Source organism: Cricetulus griseus, chromosome 9 (genome assembly GCF_003668045.3).
Source record: "Cricetulus griseus strain 17A/GY chromosome 9, alternate assembly CriGri-PICRH-1.0, whole genome shotgun sequence".
In the NCBI taxonomy this organism is placed as follows: Eukaryota; Metazoa; Chordata; class Mammalia; order Rodentia; family Cricetidae; genus Cricetulus; species Cricetulus griseus.
The window spans coordinates 18,126,410-18,148,892 of NC_048602.1; the positions used below are offsets into that span (position 1 = coordinate 18,126,410).

A 22,483-nucleotide genomic window follows, 5' to 3' on the forward strand; every position below is an offset into this window, starting at 1 on the left:
ATTGTTGGTGGTGTCATTGCATGTGGATTTTGCCCTCCTGTTTCTTTTTGTGTTTGGTAAAATTAGATTATCTATTGCCAGTGTTTTTTTGAGTGTAATTATGTTCTTTGGGTTTGAGTTTTCCTTCCAGAACCTTCTGTAGTGCTGGATTTGTGGATATGTATTGTTTAAATCTGTTTTTGTCATGGAATATCTTGTTTTCTCCATCTATAGTGATTGAAAGTTTTGCTGGGTACAGTAGTCTGGGTTGACATCCATGTTCCCTTAGTGCTTGTAGGGTATCTATCCAAGACCTTCTGGCTTTCAGAGTTTCCATTGAGAAGTCGGGTGTGATTCTGATTGGTTTGCCTTTATATGTTACTTGGCCTTTTTCCTTTGCTGCTCTTAATATTTTCTCTTTATTCTGTAGATTTGGTGTTTTGATTATTATGTGTCGGGGGGACTTCTTTTTGTGGTCCAGTCTGTTTGGTGTCCTGTAAGCTTCTTGTACTTTCATAGGCATATCCTTCTGTAGGTTGGGGAAGTTTTCTTCTATGATTTTGTTGAATATGTTTTCTGTACCTTTGAGCAGTGTTTCTTCACCTTCTTCTACACCTATTATTCTTAGGTTTGGCCTTTTCACGGTGTCCCATATTTCCTGGATATTTTGTGTTAGGGATTTGTTGGACTTGAGGTTTTCTTTGGTTGATGAATGTATATCCTCTAGCGAGTCTTCAGTAGCTGAGATTCTCTCTTCCATCTCTTGAATTCTATTGGTTATAGTCACATCTTTAGTTCCTGATCATTTATCCAACCTTTCCATTTCCAGCATGGTCTCGTTCTGTGTTTTCTTTATTGTGTCTATTTCAACTTTCATGCTTTGAACTGTTTCAAGAGCTTCCTTCACTTGTTTGGATGTTTTTTCTTGGCTTTCTTTAGATTCTTTAAGAGATTTATTTATTTCTTGAATTTTTTGGTTTTTCTTTTCCTCCATTTCGTGTAATTTTTTGTTTGCTTTTTCTTCTATTTCTTTAAGGGATTTTCTTGTTTCCTCTTTAAAGGTCTCTATCAAATTGCTGAAATAATTTTTGAGGTCCATCTCATCTTCATGCTCTGGTTGGGCTTTTCAGATCTTGCTGGAGTGGAGTCCCTAGATTCTGGTGGTGTCATATTGGCCTTTCTGTTGTTGAGTGAAATCTTATTCTGTCTTCTACCCATATCTTCTTTTAGTGGGTGCAGGTGGAGTCTCTCTGTCTCCTCTTGTGACGCAGTGGTGTGTGGGGGCCAGGAATTCAATGTCCACAACTCTGGATGGTCTTTACTCTCCTGGTAGTCTCCTCACTAGTTCGGGTCGGTTGGCGGAATGGACGAGTGGGGTGCTAGCAGCTTCAGGGAGCAGGGAGTTCTTCCCTGCCTGGGTGGGTTTACCTCAAGCCCACAGGCCGGGGGGGGGGTGTCTGGGTGAGTGATGTTCTGGGCGGGAGTTGGTTAAGGCCAGAGACTCACCTAGTTCCTGGGTGGATCTCGGAAAGGCTTGTGTATGGTCTTTTAGTGCCTGGGCTTCTAGTGTTGAATTCACTTCATTTTATGGTTAACTTCCCCTTTGATCACCTTCTTTTCTCTCAGACTTACACTCCGTGAAGGTGGGTGTAACATTTTAATACATACACTCTTGTCTTCCCAGCCCCTGGCATTAAGTGCCCCGAAATGACAGATACTTAAGTAAACATAGTTGAGTCATCTAGTTGTTCAGTTTTTTTTTTTTTCACTTAATTGTCTGGTTGAAAAAACAGCATTTTGAGGTATAAGGATAAAAAATGTTGAGCAAAAGAATGAGGTTTTTATGATCCTAGTGTTCTCAGCAAGGGAGCTAGGATGATCTATGAAGTCTAAAGAACATCAGTGCCATGGTGCCTATGCTGTAGGCCTCTCATCCCTCCAATAGAAGTATCAGTGTCATATATATTTAAACACATGTATACACACTCATTCACACACAGATGTACATACACCTGTGCACACTCACTATCGGTTGACACACATACACTCATACATATATACTCACACACATCCTCTCATACATTCACACATTCACATGTAGACACACACATCTGTGCTCCCCGTTGAACGTCAGTGCTAGTGGACAGAATCTTCGGTTGGCAGTTCCCATTCTGCACTTTAGGACAAGGTGATACATACCAGCTGATGAATGAATGATTGCTGTTCTCTAGACAGGGAAGTTAAGAGTGCTTTTGTCGTTTCTGTCTGCTCAGTTCTGAAAACCTGGAAGGGCTGGATGTTTACATGCACATCTTACAGCTACTTACCACAGTGGATGACGGAGTTCAAGCAATTGGTAAGCTGGTTTCTTAGAATACACTGTAGTTGCTGATTGAAGTGTTCACTATTTTTAAATTGCTACTTTTAAAAAATATTTCTTAAGTGCAGTGTCCTGATACTGGAAAAGACACGTGGGATTTACTTTTTGACCTCGTATGCCATGAATTCTGCCAAGCTGGTGACCCGCCCATCATACTGCAGGAGCAGAAGACAGTGCTAGCCTCTGTCTTCTCAGTGCTGTCTGTCATCAGGGCTTCATGGATGGGACAGGAACACCTGAAGACAGAAGAAGGCAAGTGTACTTTCCGTTCACAAATGAAACTGGCACCCACCAGATTACAAGTGCCAGGCCAGTGTGTACTCTTCATTGGACTTCTTTTTTGTTTTTCCCCATTTAAAAAGAAAATACCCTTATTCCCCTACTAACATAATATATTAAATGCTTAATACAAAAATATTGTAAAGTTTATTAAAAGGCATCAAATAGTTGGTGCCCCTGGTTCAGTCCCTAGCACCAAAAAGAAAGCAGTGCCAAACAGCATGTCTCTGCCCTGAGGTGCCGCCCTGCTTTTATTAGGAACACTCCCTAGAGTTGTACTCAGGATCAGTCAGCAGATCGAGTTATGTGTTTCAGTTCCCAGAGAGGACGGACAGTCTCTCTTCAGTTGGATGTCTCCCCATGTGGTTCCTGATACTTTCCTTGGGATTTTGTTCAATGTGGCACATCTAGGAATGCATTGTGTGGGCCTGTTTCAGAAGTGGCTTGAGGCTTTTTATCATACAGATCTTGCATTCTTACTAGGTTTATTCCTACACATTTTATCTTTTGAATTGCTGTCTCTGTCAAATACTTTATTCCACTGATGATTGTTGAACTTCATGGAGGCTGTGGATTTTTGGTTAATTTTGATTGCAGCATCTCTATTTACTGACTTGCCTGTAGTTTGTTTTTGCTGTGCTTGGGGTTGGATCCAGGGCCTTGCACATGCAGGTAGGAATTCTGTCACCAAACTATATCCACATTCCTGTTGTATTGTTTTTAAATTTATTTATTTATTTATTTATTTATTCATTTATTTATTTTATTTGATGTGTATGGCTGTTTTGCCTAAATGCACACATGTACACCAGATGCTTGGTGCCTGTGGAAATCAGAAGAAGAAGCTGTTGGGTGCCCTGGAATGGGGATTATAAAGGGTTGTGAGCTAACATATGGATGGTGGGATTTGAACCCAGGTCCTCTGGAAGAGTAGCCAGTACTCCTAACCACTGAGCCATCTCCAGCTTTTGTGTTGTTGTTCTTAGTAGTAGTTCCCATGATAATCTTGAACTTTATCTGCTATTAAATCACATCTGCTTGTGTCATTTTTCTATCTGTGACTTCTTTTTCTTATCTAATTGGATTGCTTAGTGTCTGCTGTTTTAAATAACTGCTGGAGACTCCTTTGTCTTCTTCCTGACTGGGGAATGGTGCTAGAGTTTCACCATTTAGTGTTACGGGGCATAAGGTGTTGTTTTTACCTCTCAATGATGTTTTGATCTCTACCCTTTTTTGAGTGTTTTGTTTTGTTTTGTTTTGTTTTGTAAATAAGCACTGTTTCTGAGTGTCAATTCTGTACTTATGGAGAGTTACCTCACTGACAAGGTGACACTGAGTACACTAAGCCTGAGGGACTTAGTGGAGGCTGCCATGTGAATACTTGGGAGGAAACACTGATGGAGACTAGCACACATAAAAGCACTGGGCACTGTAGGAGCAGGGGTGAGGCTCTGTATGGCGAGGGTGGCCTATGAGAGAAAGGAAGAAAAGCAGTGCAGCTGCCAGGACCTATGTGACGTGGACAGGTTGGACAGATAGAGCTGGCTATGGAAGGCCATGGGCTAGTAAATGTAGAGAGCCGTGGGTAAGAGGAAGAAGAGGCTGTGTGGCGCTCAAGACAAGCAGTGCTCTGGCTTTGATCACGGGATTCTACCAGACTGCTCATTTTAGAGACTGGGAGAGTGGCTGGGTAAAAGGGAAGGATCTCTGGTGTACTTGTCCAAAGCAGCTGCCACTTAACTGAGATAAGGACAACTGGCTTTAAATGTGCTACCTAGGGGTGTCCAAGTGGAGGTGATGAGGGGCGGTTTAAGTCAGGAGCTAGAGCGAGGTAATGGTGTCAGCTGTTAAGCTGCTCATCTCCTAAACCTCAGAGAATTCTTGGACTTGCTTTGATGTGAAAAAATGAGGGAGTCCTTATCTCTTACTGCAGATGTGTTTATCTTGTTCTTGGTTTTTATGCAGTTTGGCCAGTGAGTACTGCCATGCTGTTGTGTGTGTTATCTTTCTAGTAACCCATGGGGAGCTCGTCTGCGTGGGGCCAGGAGCATCCTTTTGTTGCTGTTGCAGGACTAGTTCTTACTGCTGCCTGCTGTGCCTCCCAGACTTGGTGTAGTTTTTATGCTAGGGCAGAATATGGACATCTTTGTTAACTCCTCTCACAGTTAGCTCTCTCTCTCCTTGCCTGCTTCAAGCCTTTCAGAAGAGCTCTGTGGATTATTTCAGCTCTGTGTGTGGCTATGACACAACACTGACCAAAACCATCTTGGATGTGGGGAAACATTTGACCATATAGGTTACAGACCATCACTGGTGGAAGTCAAAGTGGGAACTAGAAGCAGAAACCACTCTACCTATGGTCCCTAAAGCATAGGTAACACTAGTTCAGTGTGAGTAGATGGATAAATGAATGAATACTTATCTGGCTGGTTTCATTCTCTTGATTTGGTGCAGTGGATCTTCCACTAATTGACAGCCTAATTCGGGTGTTACAAAATATGGGCCATTGTCAGAAGAAACTAGCAAACTCTACAGAAGAGCCTACAAACTGTGGTTCAACTCAAGATGACTTCCATATGAAGATCCTGAAGGATATTTCATGTGAATTCCTTTCTAATATTTTTCAGGCATTAACAAAGGTACGAAACAAGTATTGGGGGTTTCTTTTTTTTTTCTTTGGCTGTCTTGGAAATCACATTGTAGACCAGGCTGGTCTTGAACTCACAAGCATCTGGCTGCCTCTGCCTCCCCAGTACTGGGTTCAGAGGCATGCACCACCGCCTGGCCATAAAACGTATGGATTATGGATTGCTTGACATAACTTCTAAGGAAGGGGCAACTGTGCTGCGATACAACTGAGAGCCCAGTCCATGGTGGAGAGACGACCAGGATTCAGTGGCCAGGCAAAGTGTACCACTTTTCTCCTCCCTTCTCCTCTCCTGTCTTGTATGATGATAGGCCAGTGCTATCCCTCTGAACTGCAGCATCAGCCCTGCTTTTGGTTTTTTGTTTTAAATGGAGACTGGTGCACATGTGTGGAAGTCAGAGGACAACTGGAAAGAGTTGATTCTTCCTTCTACCTGTTATTTTTTTATACATAAAAGTAATAGGACTACTTTACTCAATGTGGGAAAATTTTATGTTATTACTTGCAGTCTTAAAGTAACTGGTTCTGTATGTGTGCGCGCACACATGCAATAGGCATATCAACAGACTAAATTACTAAAATTTATATTGATAATTTCTGATGTGTGAAAATGTTAGTTTTGTTTCTTATTAGTGGATATTATAATTTTATATTGAATTCAGTGGGTGAAAATTTGTGCCCTATTTTGATTTACATTTTTTATTAGTGGGCTGGATTATCTTTCCATATATTTGTGTATTTTCCTGTTCCCTCTTTATAAAGATCTGGTTTTAAAATTTTGCAGTTTTGTGATGCTTAAAGTCAAACCTAGGGCTTCTCACCTGCTAGGCAATTGCTTCCCCATTGAGCTACATCCCTAGCCTCATGGATTCACTTTGACATGGATTTTTTTGGGTGATACTTATGTCTTAGTCAGTATTTTGTTGCTGTGAAGAGGAGCCATGACCAAGGCCACTCTTACAAAAGAAAGCATTCAATTGGGGACTTGCTTACAGTTTCAGAGGCTAGTCCATTATCATGAAGGGGACATGGCAGCAGGCAGACATGGTGCTGGAGAAATAGCTGAAAGCTACATCCTGAGCTGCAGAGAGAGGGAGACACTGGGCCTGGTATAGGGTTTTTTTTGTTTGTTTGTTTGTTTTGATTTGTTTCTTAGTTTTTGGGGTTTTTTTTGGGGGGGGGGCTTGTTTTTGTTTTTGCTTCTGTGGGGTTTGTTTTGTTTTGCTTGTTTTTTTGTTTTTTGTTTTATTATTTTTTGAGACAGGGTTTCTCTGTGTAGCTCTGTAGACCAGGCTGGCCTTGAACTCACAGAGATCTGCCTGACTCTGCCTCCCTAGCTCTGGGATTAAAGGTGTGCGCCACCAATGCTCAGCACCTGGTATAGGTTTTTGAAACCTCAAAGCCCACAGTGACACATTTCTTCCAACAAGGCCACATCTACTTCAGCAATGCCACATCTCCTAATCCTAATCCTGTCAAATAGAGCCACTCCCTGGTGACTGAGCATTCACATCTACGAGCCTGTGAGGGCCAGCCCCATTCATTCTACCACGGCATCTTTTTTATTTCACCTTAAGATATTTTTTAGATTATTTGTCATTGCTTTAGGTTTGGGAGGAAATGACAAATATGTTCCTTTGACTTTAAGTTAAAAGAAGATAGCAGGAAGGTGGGTTGATTAAAGACCCAAGGACATATCATGAAACTTCTAGGAATTTGGGGTTAATCTCAAGGAAACTGGGGTGCAGTTAAAGCTTTCTTTTTTTAAACAAGTGATAGGATCAGTCTGAAAAGATTCTTCCAAAACCAACAGGCATAAAGGAATGGAGTTGAGGGCTAGAGGCTAGGGGCCAGTGAATTGGCTCAAGGGTGGTGATCTACAGGAATAGTCTGGAAATGAGAGCCTGAGGGAGGGAGGGAGGGAGGGAGGGAGGGAAGGAGGAGGGAGGGAGGGAGGGAGGGAGGGAGGGAGGAGGGAGGGAGGCTGGCATGATAGGTGTGTGGGAGGAGTCAGCAGGAAAACAGGCCTAGTGGCCCTGTGTCTTGGCTTCCCACTCAGGCAGCTAGATGAGTAGTGTCCTTCACTGAGATTAGCTGTGTGAAGGTACACGAGGCTCTTCATGGCAGCTCAGTGCAGGGCGTTTGAAGTGCTGATGGGGCCAATTGTGATTGTATATACTAATGTTGATCTTTTTGCTAGATGACATTTTCCTTTTCTGCTATTACATTTTCTTTTGTTTGTCATAGGAAACCATGACTAAGGGACTGAAGGAGGGCCAGTTAAGTAAAAAGAAATGTTCTTGTGCATTTCAAAGCCTCCTGCCTCTCTACAGCCCTGTGGTGAGTAGGGTGAATGTATAGCTCAATCGATTGTCAAAAATGATGGTATACCTTATAGGATTTAATGTCCTGTGAGAATTTGGCTGGTGTATGTGTAATTCTAATTATGGACCTATGCATAATTTAATTCTAATCTCAAGAGGAAGGAATCAACATGGTTTATAGTGGCCCTTCCTGCTATGAAGTACACAGCCCATATAGTAAGTGAAAGCCTAAATGTTTTTAATTAAATTTTTTTTGTGATTTTATTTTTTTCTGTGTGTGTATATGAGTGTTTTCCCTGGATATATATCTGTGCACCATATGTGTACAATTGCCTACAAAGGCCAAAAGAGGGTATTGGATCCCCTGCAACTGGAGTTACAGATGTTTGGGAGCTGCCATGTTGGTGCTGGGAATTAAACCCAGGTCCTCTACAAGTTCTTTTAACTGATGAGCTTAAATTTTTCTTCTGTTTCTCTCTCCTGTGGGATAGGGCCTTACTGTTTATCCTTGACTGGGCTGTAACTGGCTCTGTAGATCAGGCTAGCCTTGAACTCACAGAGATCTGCCTGCCTCTGCCTCCTGAGTGCTGGGATTAAAAGTATGCACCACCATGCCTGGCTCACAAGCCTGATTTTTATGAATACATTTTATGGTTCTTCACATAACAATATTTATTACCATTGGAGATAATTTCAAAATAATAGTTTTTAGGAAAATGAGCTGTAGAGTGGAAGCATAAGGGGACCTGCCAGCAAAGAGGATTATAATAAAATGTTAGTATGCTGCCCTAAAAGGAGAGCAGCAGGATCTGACAGCTCAGGAGTGAAAGGAACTGGTCAGGGTCTGTCACTTGTAGAGTCACTACTAGAGTATTTTCAGGTGTCTCTGAGGCACATACTTTGGCTGACACCTGTGAATCTGCTACATGTCTGTTGCCTTTGAAAACCTCAGGAGGAACATTTTCATAGGTAACAATCAATGTCTTTAAACTGCCTTTTCCTCCACTACAGTGATTTGTTTCTTTGTGTGGTTCACAGGTGGAAGACTTCATTAAAGTCCTACATGAGGTTGATAAGGCTCTGGCTGAGGACCTGGAAGAAAGCTTCCCGAGTGTGAAGGCTCAGCTTAAAACCCAAGTTTGAGTTTCTGCTGTCCAGGGAATAAACTCTGTTTTCTATGTTTTGAAGTTGGCATTTAGGAGGTAATTTACATGAACTTTGTATTTCATAGACCATGATTTCTTCAGGCTTCCCTGATATTTCTTCCCACCCCCACCCCACCCCACCCCACTCCCATTTATCCCACTTTCATTTGCACTGGTCACTAGAGTTTCACCATTGTCACCTCCCTCCCCTTTGCACTGATTGTATGGTGCTAAAGTTTAGTTGAGAAAGAGGAAATTCAAGCTTGTCAAAACCGAGGTTCTTTTTTGAGTATTAGAGTAGGTAAGGATTGTCTTCATAACTGTTCTTTTGGCTTCTATTTGAGAACTTTGTGTTCTTTGGAAGTATATTTAGCTGCAGCAACAGAAACCCCTAATACGGTAGCTTCTCCAGTATCTTTGTGTATCTTATGCATAAGTGCAGACTGTCCCCTTTCCTGTCCCAGTGGCCCGCTCCGAAGGTCTTTGCACATACTTATTTGTAACAGTGAGAGCCGTGCTGTGTCTTCAATCCAGGGGTGAAAAGGAAGAGGCAAAAAGGCATTCTAGAAAGTTCTGCTAGCTTTTTCTGACCTCTGTTCTGTGTTAAATTTAATGTCCCAATCCTCCCTGCACTCTGTAAGAGGTAAAACATGTGACTAGCTTGACGAGCCAACCTGCTGATTAGCTGTAGTGGTTTTGTGAGAATCTAACAAGCTGTGTAGACTTCTCTAGATTGTTAGTGACAATGTGGAAACATTAGTTACTGTCTTAATTCAGATTTCTATTGATGTGAAGAAACACCATGACCACACAACTCTTATAAAGAAAAACATTTCATTATGGCAGCTCACTTACAGTTCAGAGATTCAGTCCATTTTCATGGTGGGACATGATAGTGTGCAGGCCAACAGGGTGCTGAAGAAGTAACTAGAGTCCTACATCTTGCAGGCAACAGGAAGTTTTGACTGAAACACTGGAATAGCTTGATCATAGGAGACCTCAAAGCCCAACACTGCAGTGACACACTTCCTTCAACAAGGCCACACTTCCCAATAGTGTCACTTCCTTTGGAGACCATTTTCTTTCAAATTACCACAGTTACTTTACCTTTGTTCCACTTGAGAGTTAGTCTAGTTCACAGATGGAGGTAGAAATGCTGGCGTTGAGTATAACTGCATGTGCTTGTGCCTCAGAACAGATTTGCTTGCGTAGATTTTAAATAAGATCACCTCTGCAGTCTGACTCCCTGGTGCTTCATCCCTCTAACCATTGCTTCCTGATGAGGATATTCGCACAGTCAACCAGGCACTTAGCATTCAGTCTGTATCACCTCAGATGCTAACTGGAGTTCTTGATTGTTTTTAAAGACAATCTCAGCTATGTACAATGAGGCCAGCTCTATAAACCCATCCCACTTTTCATCAGAGAATTTGAATTTAAGGGGCTGCTCTTACTTTGTACCTACTTCTACTTGAGGATCTGTGTTGATAAAGCACAGAGGATACTGTATGTGGGTAAGAGAACACAGTTTCCAGTCTAGAGATGTGTTTGGTGGTGAGTGTCACTGCTGAAAAGGATTGTCCTCACAGTTCAGCTGACTGACTTTACATCTGCCTGTCTTCAGGGTTAACTGTTATAGTAGACTGTAAGGTCATGTGCTTATTCAGTAGCAACCAGCTCTCACATAGTCCAGGCTGGACTTGGATTCCTAATCCTCTGTCTCCTTCAGTAACTGTTTAACCTCAGGCTTCAGCAGCACATCGAAGTCAGTCGCTAATGGTAAAGACTGGGCGTTGTTTCTCAAGGTGTAGGAAGAGGAGACGGATGCTGCACATGGAACACTTGGACCTATTGCTTTTGTTCACCATTGTGCTTGCACATTTCATGCTTTTGTAAAGGATATCTCGTACTCCACAACTGAAGTACAATTCTACTCTGATGGGATCTTTATTTTTGTTTTTTGTTTGTTTGTTTGTTTTGTTGTTGTTTTTTTCCTTTGTCTTCTCTAGCTCCTCAGATTGAAAAGGGTTTTTCTCTCTATCTTGGTATTTCCTATTGCTTTAACTTTGAGTTTCTGACCTTGAAAATGCTGGCATAAATGGGGAAAAGTTTAAAAGTTACCCCTCAGTGTGTGTGTGTGTGTGTGTGTGTGTGTGTGTATATATATATATATATATATATATATGATGGAGTACATGCAGAAACCAGCCATAGACATTGAGAATAACCTGATTCTGGGGCTCAGCACATCTTAAGTGAACATGTTTTCTGCTCTTTAGAGTTGAGCTGCGTGTATGCTGGCACAGAAGGAACCAAAGTGAAGGAAGAGGAAACTAAGGGCACGAGGCCTGCTTTAACCAGGGTTCTCAAAGCTTGTTAGCCTAGTTCTTCAAAGGGCAGACATTTCAGCAAAAGGAAAATAGGTAGACATTTCTTTGAACTAGCCTTTTCCTATATTTTTCTTGTTGCTAGTCTGCAATTAAAAGGGAAAACTGTCATGAACACCTGTGAGTCTGCAGTGAGTGCTCTGGCATCTTTGATGTGTTCAGAGAAAGGAAGTGGCTAAAGGCAGTGATGGATGGGTTGCTGTCAGTTGAGATCATATAGAGGTCTGATCACAGTCCCTGTTCTTGTGTGTTTATGATTTCCTACTGAAATTTTTTAAAAGCAAATAAATCACATAGAACTGTAAGCTTGAACTTAAATTATGACTTTTTCTATGTCAACAAAACTCAGGGTATCATAATTGCCACCAATTTGTACTCAAGACATTGAAACAACACAGATACTTCATACCAAGATTTTTATAACTATAAAACAAATATGTAAAAATTAGCTTCATTATCCCAGCTAAACTCAGCATGGAGGCTCTTGCCATGAGGAATGTTGGTGGCTTCTCACTATGGGAACTGAGCATGTGGTTAGCACCAGATAGGTATTCTTATTAACACAGTCATACTGGTGGTCTTTAATGGCTTTGTGGTACAGTACTTAGGGAAAGAAACAATCAGAATCTCAAACATGAAAGGTTTTTAAGATAAAACCTACAAACTGGTCAGACATCATCCTCATGACAAGACCTGACTTAGAATAGTGGGAACCACGAGAAGCCAGTGGACCCCTTTGTGGAGACGCTGCTAGCCTTTGTTCTGTGGTTCATTTGTTAACCTGCCTGCACTGATAAAATTCTTCTTAGAATCCAAGGCCTGCACTGATAAAATCACGTAGTATACCCTAGTTTCGTTTTTATGGAGTCAGATTTGCTTAGATCTCATCTTGGACAGCCCAGGGAGCATCTGTGATGCCAAGGCATCTAGATTTCTAGTACATTTCACAGCCAAAGGTGTGGGCAGACCTATGTGACGGAGCACCACAAAGCAACCAGGTTCACTCTGAGTTTTTATACCTTAGAGTTCTGGCAAGGGGCACAGTCTGAGAAAGGCTATGTGACTCTAGTCCCAGACCTGGAGGGATCTGTACTGGCTGACCTACAAGCCATGGCTACTCTGAACAAGTGTCTCAAGTACAGTCCACTAAACAGAACTTAATTGAACCTGTTACAGAATTGTATAAGGATGAAGAAGTGTGGCTGACACAGGTCTTAAGATTCATGATAGACGTGGTCCCCATTGGTTCAGGCTGTACCGTGCACCACCGTTCTACAATCATCTTTGTTATTCTACAATGATTCTAGAAGGTAACACTTGCCGTCTTATAGACGGGGAAAATGATGATGTAGAGTGTCTAGACACTTGCCTAGCGTCACAGTTAGCAAATAGCTACCTACTCTAGACCGGCCTGGCCCTGAAGCCAGCCCTCTTCATCACTGTACAATAAGGCAGCCTCTAGGTAGGCATGATTAGATCATGAAGGGTTTTTAAAGGTATCTGCCTATCCGTGTCCCCTTCTCTGTCACCAAGCTGCCTACGTTCTTCCTTACTGCCACGCCTGACTGAGAAAAGGAATGATGTCTGAGCAAAGCTTGGCAAATGAGGCTGGCTCAGGAGTGCTAGACTCAACATCATGAAACTTGTAAGGCTTGAGGTAAGGTCCAGGGCAGCCAGGCAGCCATTTATTGTCCACTGTGTGTGTATTTTGGTACTAGGAAGACAGATGAACAAAACACAGAGGCAGCATTCTGAAAATGCATAGCAGACAGAAGTCTTGCCCCAGTGAGGCTTGTACTCTTAGAGACGTGTAAAGACGCAGGAAGATGCTTCAGACTGCACAAGGGGACAGAAGAGGGTAGGCAGCTGGTGGCAGGTCCTTTCACTCATCTTGCCTCTGTATCTGTGTCCTTGCTATGCCTCCTTAGTGAATGGAGCATGCGTTCCTATCACTAGGCAACATAATGTTAGGATAGGATGCTTCAGGGCATTCAGCCTCTTGCGTTCCTGTCATTCACTGTGAGGAGAGCATGTCCTGGGTGACTGTTAGTCACTGCAGGGTGAGAAATAAATGGAGTAAATATGAACTTCGGTGTGTGGCCAAGAGTCCAGTGGTCCAGTGGTCCTCCATCTTCCTAACACTGTGATGCTTTAATACAGTTCCTCTTGTTGTGGTGACCCCCAACATAACATTATTTTGTTGCTGCTTTATAACTGCAGTTTTGCTGCTGCTGTGAATTGTAATGTGAACATCCGATATGCAGGGTATCTGATACTCAAGCCCCGCAGGGGTCATGACCCACAGGGTGAGAACCACGGCTGTGGTCCACCCTGACCCACATGCAGATGAACGAGAACTAAAACTCTTATTTTGAGGCAGTGAGTTTTGCAGTGGCTTCTTACTCAGTATTGATGAAGTGGCTTTCTGACACAGCCGGAGGGAGAAGCTGCCTTGGTGTTCTGCTGCTCTCTGGCTTCATATCCCAGCTTAGGTCATCAAAGAAGTTCCTGATTATGTGAGTATGAGGGGTCCCTGGTGTAGACTTCACTTGGGATGCGTTCTGTTCTAGACAGTTGTTTGCTTCCTTCCTTTTCTTTTTCTCTTTAGCCCAGTGCTTTGGCACAAAGCTATATAGTCCCAGCCCTCAGGAGGCTAAGGCAGGAGGGTCATGAGTTCAAGTTGAGCCTGGGTTATAAAGCAATAAGACCCCATCGCAAACAAAGTATACACACACATAATCGTATGTATTTATGAGGTACAGCATGGTTGTGATACATTTACATAAACTGTGCAACATAAAGAGTAATTGTTGTGTCTCAAATTATCATTGCTTCCTCTTGAGAATATTAAGGGAAAAATCCTTTTGATTAGCTAATTTGAAATAGGTAACTAAGTAGTTACCTTGCTGTGTCCCAGAACATTAGACATCTGTTCTACCTAATTGCACCCATCCATGAACCCTCTCTACTCCTTGCACCCAGCTTCCATCACCTCTGAGCACCAGTATTCCCTCTTTATTCATGTGTCCTTTGAGAGCTTGTGGTGTTTGCTTTTCTGTGTCTTGTTTATCCTAATGGCCTACACTCCATTCTTGATAGATACAGGAAATATCAGTAACAAAAAACCACCTTGGGAATGAGAAGGCAGTAGGGAGAGACCCCCAGTTCTGGATAAGATGCTACCGGACTATGATTCAGGTTCTGAAGAGCCACCACAGGCCTCAGGAGTCCCTTGTCCTCAGTGACACATCACTTCAATGGGTTTGACTGAAGCCTGACATCTCCATCACACCCTGGAAACTTTAGAGACAGATGTGAACCAACAGGATTTGGTCACTGACTTTGAGGCAAGGCAGACTGAACAGGCAATTCCAGATTTGTGTTTGGGTGACTAAGGAGGAGTTGGTTTCATGAACTGTGATGGGGCAGTAACTCCAGAAGGGCAGATATGGGAGTCAGCAGGAGAGGTTCCGTTTCGGGCATGTTGGGCTTCAAGTATCTGTTGGACATCAGGTGGACAATCCAGTTTCCACTTGGGCCTGGAACTCTGGTGGGAGAATGAGCAGGGCTCCTGAAGGACTAGGCCTTGAAACAAAGCCCAGAGAACACAGCCAGTTAAGGATTAACAATTTTAACAAAAGATATAAGTTGGAAACAGTGGACTAAATCAAGAGAGACATGTAGCTTGCCAGTGACTAAGGAGGCCTCAATAAAATGGTATTTGATGTTCATTAAAATAAGATCTGAAAAATCTCAAAAACCTGACTATTCTCCTGCCGTGTTTATTTTACACCAGAGAGGAACTAAGAGAAAGTATATTATAGTCCATATTTCATTGCGGAACACCTAGAGCTCCTTGACTGTGGTCTCAATGTATTTCTCTATGGCCCTACACGCTTTGCCTTGTGAGATGGCTTGAAGGAACCTTTAACACCAGCTTCGTGTTCCACTGCTCAGGAGGCAGTATATGTCATGAAAATGCCCCTGCTTGAGAGGGAGAAGTGATGAGCAAAGGGGTCAAGACCAGACTGGAGAAACCCACAGAAACAGCAGACCTGAACAAGGGGGAGCTCATGGACCCCAGACTGATAGCTGGGAAACCAGCATGGGACTGATCCAGACCCCCTGAATGTGGGTGTCAGTTAGGAGGCCTGGGCCATCTGTGAGGCCTCTGGTAGTGGATCAGTGTTTGTTCCTGGTGTACGAATGTACTTTGGAAGCCCATTCCACATAGAGGGATACTCTCTCAGCCTAGACACACAGGGGAGGGCCTAGGCCCTGCTCCAAATGATATGACAGACTTTGAAGGTCCCCCATGGAAGGCTTTACCCTTCCCCGGGAAGCAGAGAGGGGATGTGATTGGGGGGGTTGGTGGGGGACAAGGGAGGGAGGGACATGTGGGACAAGCTTGTTTCTGATTTAAAATTTAAAAAAAAAGTCTGCTTACAAAAGAAAGAAAGAAAGAAAGAAAGAAAGAAAGAAAGAAAGAAAGAAAGAAAGAAAGAAAGAAAGAGAAAGAAAGGAAAACTCCCCTGCTTGCTAGGCACCCATTGATTACTTACCAGCCTTGTATCAATATTGAGCCTGTTGACCTGCAGGCTCTTTGGAAGTGGAAGACCATCTGCCCAACACTGTCTCTGGGAAGGCTTTCCCTCCAACCTTAATGAAATCACTAAAATCATTTCCTGCTCTCAGCCCTTATTCTAAGCCTCTATCTACTGTCAATAAGAGGATATTAAAATGCTCAGTAAAGTCCACATGTCCTTTTCATCCTGTCCCACAAAGCTTTGTGTTCTAGTGATGGAAACAATAAATAACAGGTGGCGTCAAGCCTATTGTAATAAAAGATGGTTGCTTATTAAACTGTCTGTTCAAACTGTTTTTCCTTTGACATGGGATCTGTTTATAATGACTTTTATGGTTTCCCCTTAGCATTCAACACTCATATGATTACAGGCGAAATCGAGGTTTGGAAACAGTCTCTTCAAGAGAAATAGCACCTTCCTGCTCAGGCCCAGTTGAATAGACTTTATGGGTAGAATACGGGAAGAAAGGATAGAGAGGCTGTGTGTTTTGGAGGAGTTTGGCTTCCTCAGAATAGGCTTTCTGCCTGGAAGGAAAGTGCATTGAAAACTCAGTGCATCATGGGGATAGGCCTGGCCCAGGATGCTGTGGTGGACTTTGGGGAGCCCCTTTTGAGGGCCTTACCCTGCCTGGGGAGTGGAGGGGCAGGTGGGATGTTGGGGGGAGGGGAGAGAGAGGGGGAAGGGATTGACATGTGAAGCAAGCTTGTTCCTAATTTGAACTAATAAAAAAAAAAGAAAAGAAAAGAAAAGAAAAAAAATCAGTGCATATGCAGCCACAGTGGATGAAACCATTAACCATGACCTTATAATGCCAATCACCGTCTCCATCAGAACCAGTAAGCACTAGGTCATGAAGCTGCTGCATATGGACACTTCACATTTGAAGAACTCAGATCTCTGGGGAGTCCCTCTTCCCTGAGTCTGTATATGGGAAGGGGGTGTGTGTGTGTCACTCTTATTTTGGGTCTGTACTTGGAGGTGATGGGGAATTTGCAAATCTAGGAGCATGCTTTCTTTAGAGTGCAGCTCTGTCCAATTTCTGTCTGCTTGTAACCACTCAGTTCACAGTCAGCCAGCAAAGCCAGCACTTCTCTGAAGGAAAGAAATCCTCTAGCTTCCCCCACAGAAAAGGGAAGAAAAACCCACTGACGTTTGGATCCTGAAACCAATTCTCTAGATGAAACTGTCATTTCTATTCATGTCTGTTTTAGGTGTGAACAAAATAGATGGCTTGATGTTTTTAAATGACCTCAATTACTTCCATTTTTGTTATTAGAATATTATTAGAATATTCAATTTGCAAAGAAATATAGATGGCTTACTCCAAATACTTTCTATGACACAGGAACCAACTTGAACAATGGAAATTTCACATTTTCATTTGAGTTCTGAGTGGTATAAGACCATAGGTAGTTAGATTTCCTGTTTGACTTGTTTTCACATGGGCTGGCTGTTTCTTTAGAGCAGGTGAGGGGAAGCACACAGAGCAAATACCAAGTCCTGAAGATACTTTTATCTTTTAGGACATTGCTGATGTCATGGAGGGGTATTCTTGAGCACTGTGGCCCCCAGCAGCCCTTTGGAGGAATGTGCCAGCTGCTCTGTAACCAGGAGCTGCCTCTGCCTTTATGGGGAGATTAATACATCCCATAATTGTATCATCCTGCTTACTCTGGACCAGTTCACTCAGGCTTGAAAGAAATGGAAATTAATTGAAAGAAAAAACTCCCTTATTTCCTCTCTGAACTCATCCAGAAAAATGATTGAGAAAGAGACTCATGGGTTTGTTACTGAGCTGAGAGATTTGCTTACTTTTTACAGTTCTGGATATCTTGTTTTTTTAGTATTTATTTATTTTATGTATACAAGTGATCTGTCTTCAGGCACACCAGAAGAGGGTATCAGATCCCATTACAGATGGCTGTGAGCCACCATGGGAATTGCACTCAGGACCTCTGGAAGAGTAGCCAGTGCTCTTAACCACTGAGCTATCTCTCTAACCCAAGTTCTGGATATTTTTAAAAACTAGAAGAAAGCCATTAGATGGTGACTAAAAGGGTGGGAAGAGCTGAGCTCACTTCATCCTCCCAGAACAGAAACCCAGAGGAGTGTTGTCCCATGGAGGGCAGACTTTTGGCCCTAGAGTTACATTTGGAGGGTGCAGGAAGCAGGTTACAGCTGATGAACTGGTTACACCAGAAGAACTGGGCTGGTCTAGAGATGTCCTCTGTCTGACTCTCCCACACAGAAATGTCTGTGAGTTTGTTTGCCATATGCTGAAGTTTAGGGGAAACTTAACTTTGGTGTTTGTTTTTAATCTTACTCTAAAATTTAAGTTCAGGCTGTTGTTGTTGTTGTTGTTGTTGTTTTTTAAAGGTCCTGTCACCAGCTTTTTTTTTGGTGGAGGGCAAGTGAGACAAAGCCTTGCTACATAGCCCAGGCTGACTTGAACCCCAAATCCTGCCTCCATCCACTGAGTGGTGGGATTCTAGGTGTGCACTGCCATCTCAGCTTTGTCACTCTGGTCTAGTTCTCTCCAGCTACACCTTAGCACTGGTTTTCATGGAGCTTTATGAGTTTCTGTGGGCAGAGGGTTGGTCCACTGTGGGAGAACTGGTTTATTATCAGAACATGGATCCTGTGAAGAGTGTCACCTCTTCAGAGACTCTCTCAGTGTGTTGTCCCTAAGTGTATTGTTAAGATGGAAACTGAACTCTAAGGGACACTTATTCATTCATTCTGCAGTCTGTAGTGATCTGGATTGACCATGTGTGAAGTATTATGTTCAGTTTGTGGGACTAAAGAGGTGGGAATTCAAGATAGGAGATAAACAAGGGTACTAGTTAGCACTTCCTCCATCAGTCTTTGAAAGCCAAGGTCCAGACCACTGTCCCTGAAGCAGTGCACACTCATCCTCCAGGTTACATATCAGTTGAATATCTAGGGCTCTAAGAGTTCCACATGTCCTTTTGTAAGTGCTATCTCCCTGCAGCCTGTGTGCAGCCCACCACCATCCCCTACCACCTCCAAATTCATGACAAGACCAACACTATCCTCTACTGTCTCCATCTTCATGACAAAACCCAATACCATCCCCTACCACCCTCCATCATCATGACAAGATCAACAGCTAAATGTATACCCCTACTCAACCAGCATAGAGACCAGCTCTCTGCTGCTTGCCAGGGCTCATCTGTAAAGGGAAGCTCCCTCATTTAGCTTTCTAGAAGTTCTCATGCTGTATTAGTACTGAATTGAGATGTAGTGGTGGTGCTAACAAGCCTGCCACAGCAGGGCCTGGTGATGTCACAGCAGAAGTGGAAGGAGAAAAGTCAATCCAGGTTGTGTGCAGGGGACTCAAGGGACCTTAGTGGAAAAATAAATCAAAATCTGGAATTTATCTTTGAAAGGGGCAAACTAAACTAAAAGGCTTTACTTCTAGGAATGAAGGGACCAGTCCCTCACTAAGCCCCTGCTTTAGCAGCCATGACTACAGAAAAGACACATAGGCCTCTGACAAAAGGAAACTCCAGATCCTCCCGGAGCTTAGAGCCAAAACAGAACACAAAGAAACTCCAGACCTCCCCCCACCCCCCAGCCTCCTAGGTACTTGGTTCCTGGGAACTGTTTGGCACAAAAGAAACTCTAGGGGAGACCAAAACCTCCCCTGTAGTCTCCAGGATACAGTTCTGAAAACTATTGGTATCTATTATGTATGACAGGCCACTTGCAAGTAACAAGACAAAGTCATAGAAACCACCAAATGTTGCCTCTCAGCACTGACCAATGAGAATACCTGGTACACAGGTATTTCATGCCAAAATATGACTTTGAAAAATTCTCCTGATAGTTTCCAAATGTCAACCAATCAAAAACCAACCCATACCTACTGACGTAATCCTGTAACTTTTGTCTTTAAAACCTAGCAGTAGACAGGGAGCTTCACCCCCTCTGGAGGCTGCTTCGTCAGCTTGCTAGACGGGGTCCCTCCTGAGGTGTAGGATAAACAATTTAATAAACCTTATGCATTTGCTTCGGTGGTCTGTCTCCCTGGTCTCTTTGGGGATCCTTGTGACTCTGGCACAACAATCTTAACTGTAGAACACAACCTTAAGTGACCACAACCCTCAGAGTCATGAAAGGGTGAAGGAGGTCACAGTGGGTCTCATGAGGTGGGTCTCTTAGCTGCCCTTCTCCTGCACTTGACCCCATCGTAGGAAGAAGCCATTTGAAATATGAAATGCTTTTCAAATTAAACACAAGACTCTTCTTAAAGTGTATGTTTAAATTCTTGGATCTGAGCAAATTAAAATGGATGGAGTCTCTGTTTTGTTGGTTTTGCTATTACTCACAGGCCCGGGAGGAGCTCAAAAGAAATATCTGATGTGTTGTGGAGCAAATGCAGCTGTTACCTTCCATCCCCACATCTGAGAATAGTGTGTGGAATGTTGAGGCCATGCAACATGAGTAAGAGTAGTAGATGGAGTTGCCAACACTGGAGTGGAGAGGTGAGAATCTTCCAGGCAAGGTATACTTACCTTCCCTCACTCCAGGCAAGATGTACTTACCATCCCCCCATACACAGAGATTCATTCCCAAGAAAAGGATTGATCAATGACAGACTGACATATCAAGAGGCTTGTTGGTTTCTCCCTTCTCCTTTGCCCTTCTCCTTACTCTTTTCTAGTTCCCAGGACCTGTGACAGACTAGCTTCCTGTATACCTCTAACAATCATTTACTAATTGTTGGCTGTGTGTACTTAATGCTGGGAGTACAGTGGTTGGTATATGGTGTACCTCCTTGAGTTAGCTAAATAAAAGAATGAACACTGTACCTCCCGCCCTCAAAGCAGATTCCCAAACTCCTATGGGCCTGGAACAAACCCCTCCCCCCAGGGGATTTCTAAGACCTGATGTCTACTCTACCCTAGACCTACTAATACTAATTTAGTTGGCATGGGACACAAACTGGACCTTGATAGTTTTCTTTTTTTTTTCCTTTTTTTTTAAAGATGTTTATTTATTGATTGATTATATGTACAGTGCCTGCACAGAAGAGGGCATCAAATCTCATTTCAGATGGTTGTGAGCCACCATGTGGTTGTGTAAGGTCTACCCCCGAAAGGGAAGATCCTCACTCAAGTCTCGGGATGACGCAACGCCCCAAGTACTCATGAGAGACTGTCCTTGCTGCAATCGCACGAGGTTTGTTGACAGGAGCCAGCACGCTGGGTCCGAGACTCATACCCCACGCAGGGGTAGAGGAGCTTTGACCCCGAATGGCTGGGAATAGGGGGTTTTTAAAGAAAGAAACCACAACCCAAAATACCACGAATACCAGTGAGGGAAGAAACCCCAACCCAAAATACCAAGAATACCAGTGAAGGGTCCCGAGGGAAAACACAAGGGGAAACTCCCTATTCCTTAAGATTGTTTGTAAGATTCTAATCTAACTTTTTATGGCTAGCCTTTTCCTGGAACAGAGTTGCTGAACCAGCTAGCCACCCTATATCCTAGGCCTTATTTTGTCTGCTGAGGGGGTCTTCTTTATCCTGGCCTTTCATCTCCCCACTTCTTCTAGTAACTAGTTCTAACCATAGAACTAGATATCAATGTCTTCATGATATTGATTCTCTTGACCTTGTAAAGAGCTACATTGCTGGCGCAGCATCAAAATCTGAACAGCATTTATTCTTTCTCTAATGAAGGTAACTAACCAATTTAACACACATGGACCTAAAATCAGAAGCAGAAGCAAAATCAAGAAAGGTCCCATAAGGGAAGATATCAGAGTAGTCATCCAAGAGGATCTACTAAACCAGCTTTCATACCATCCTTGATGTGTTTCTCTATCTCTCTGTCTTTTGTCTAACCTCTCTTTCAGTTTGCTCATGGAGTCCTTAATTACTCGTGAATGGTCTACATAAAAGCATCATTCTTCTCTGAGAGCAGCACATAATCCTCTGTCTTAAAAATAACAAATCTAATCCCCTTCTATTCTGCAAAACTACTTCTGATAGGGATGTCAGTGATTCTTCCACCTGGGAAATAGATTGTTCTAGTGCCCTTAAGTCTTCATCCATGGCTACTCCTAATTCATTAAAGTAGTGAGGAGCCTGTATTAGAGCAGTGGTACCTGTTCCAATGCCAGCAGCTACCCCGAGGCCCAAGATTGTTGCTAACGTCAAAGAGATGGGTTCTTTCTGAAAGTGGGTTGGGTGCTTGTCAAATTCATCCTCAAGCGTGTTGGCTGGATGATAAAAGACTCTAGGCATTAATTGTACAAGCACGCAGTAATCTTTGGTGTCATTGAAGACCGATGTGGACACGCAAGGTGTCAGGCCTGTACTACAAGCCCACCATTTATCTAAGCCAGGAACCAAGTACCGGGTGTCAGGAGTCTTAGGGCTCTTATGAGTCTTATAACGTAAACGTTTGTAAACAGCTGGTGGGTTTCCCAAGCAGGGAAACCTATGACTAGTCCCCCCATACACAAGCTATCTGGACTAGTGGTGCTGTTAAAGGTCCCGGACACTGCAATTCCTTCATAATAAGGAGGTGCTGGAGCAAGGCAGAGCCAACAAGACTGTCATGTTAGGGTTAGAACTGTTTAGCACAGAGAAAGCCCCCTCTATCAAATTTAACAATCTCTGTCCAGTGGAAGGCATCGCCAGAAAAGAGTTACCTAAGGTGCAGGGCTAAAGGGTAGATTCCTAGGAGGAACATGAGGTCCTCTGGGGAGTACCGGAGGACCTT

At 43.1% G+C, this 22,483-nt stretch overlaps 1 protein-coding gene across 1 annotated transcript; it reads left to right on the forward strand.

Annotated features, from left to right (window-relative positions):
• Positions 1–2,252: 2,252 nt before the first annotated feature.
• On the forward strand, positions 2,253–8,801 carry LOC100766485 (protein SAAL1; the record flags this gene model as incomplete). Its single annotated transcript, XM_035449352.1, is given in 5 exon segments — positions 2,253–2,335; positions 2,423–2,611; positions 5,093–5,277; positions 7,533–7,625; positions 8,648–8,801. Coding segments are annotated over 5 exon segments (655 nt in total), but the record flags the coding sequence as incomplete, so codon positions are not given.
• Between the last annotated feature and the right edge of the window lie 13,682 nt (positions 8,802–22,483).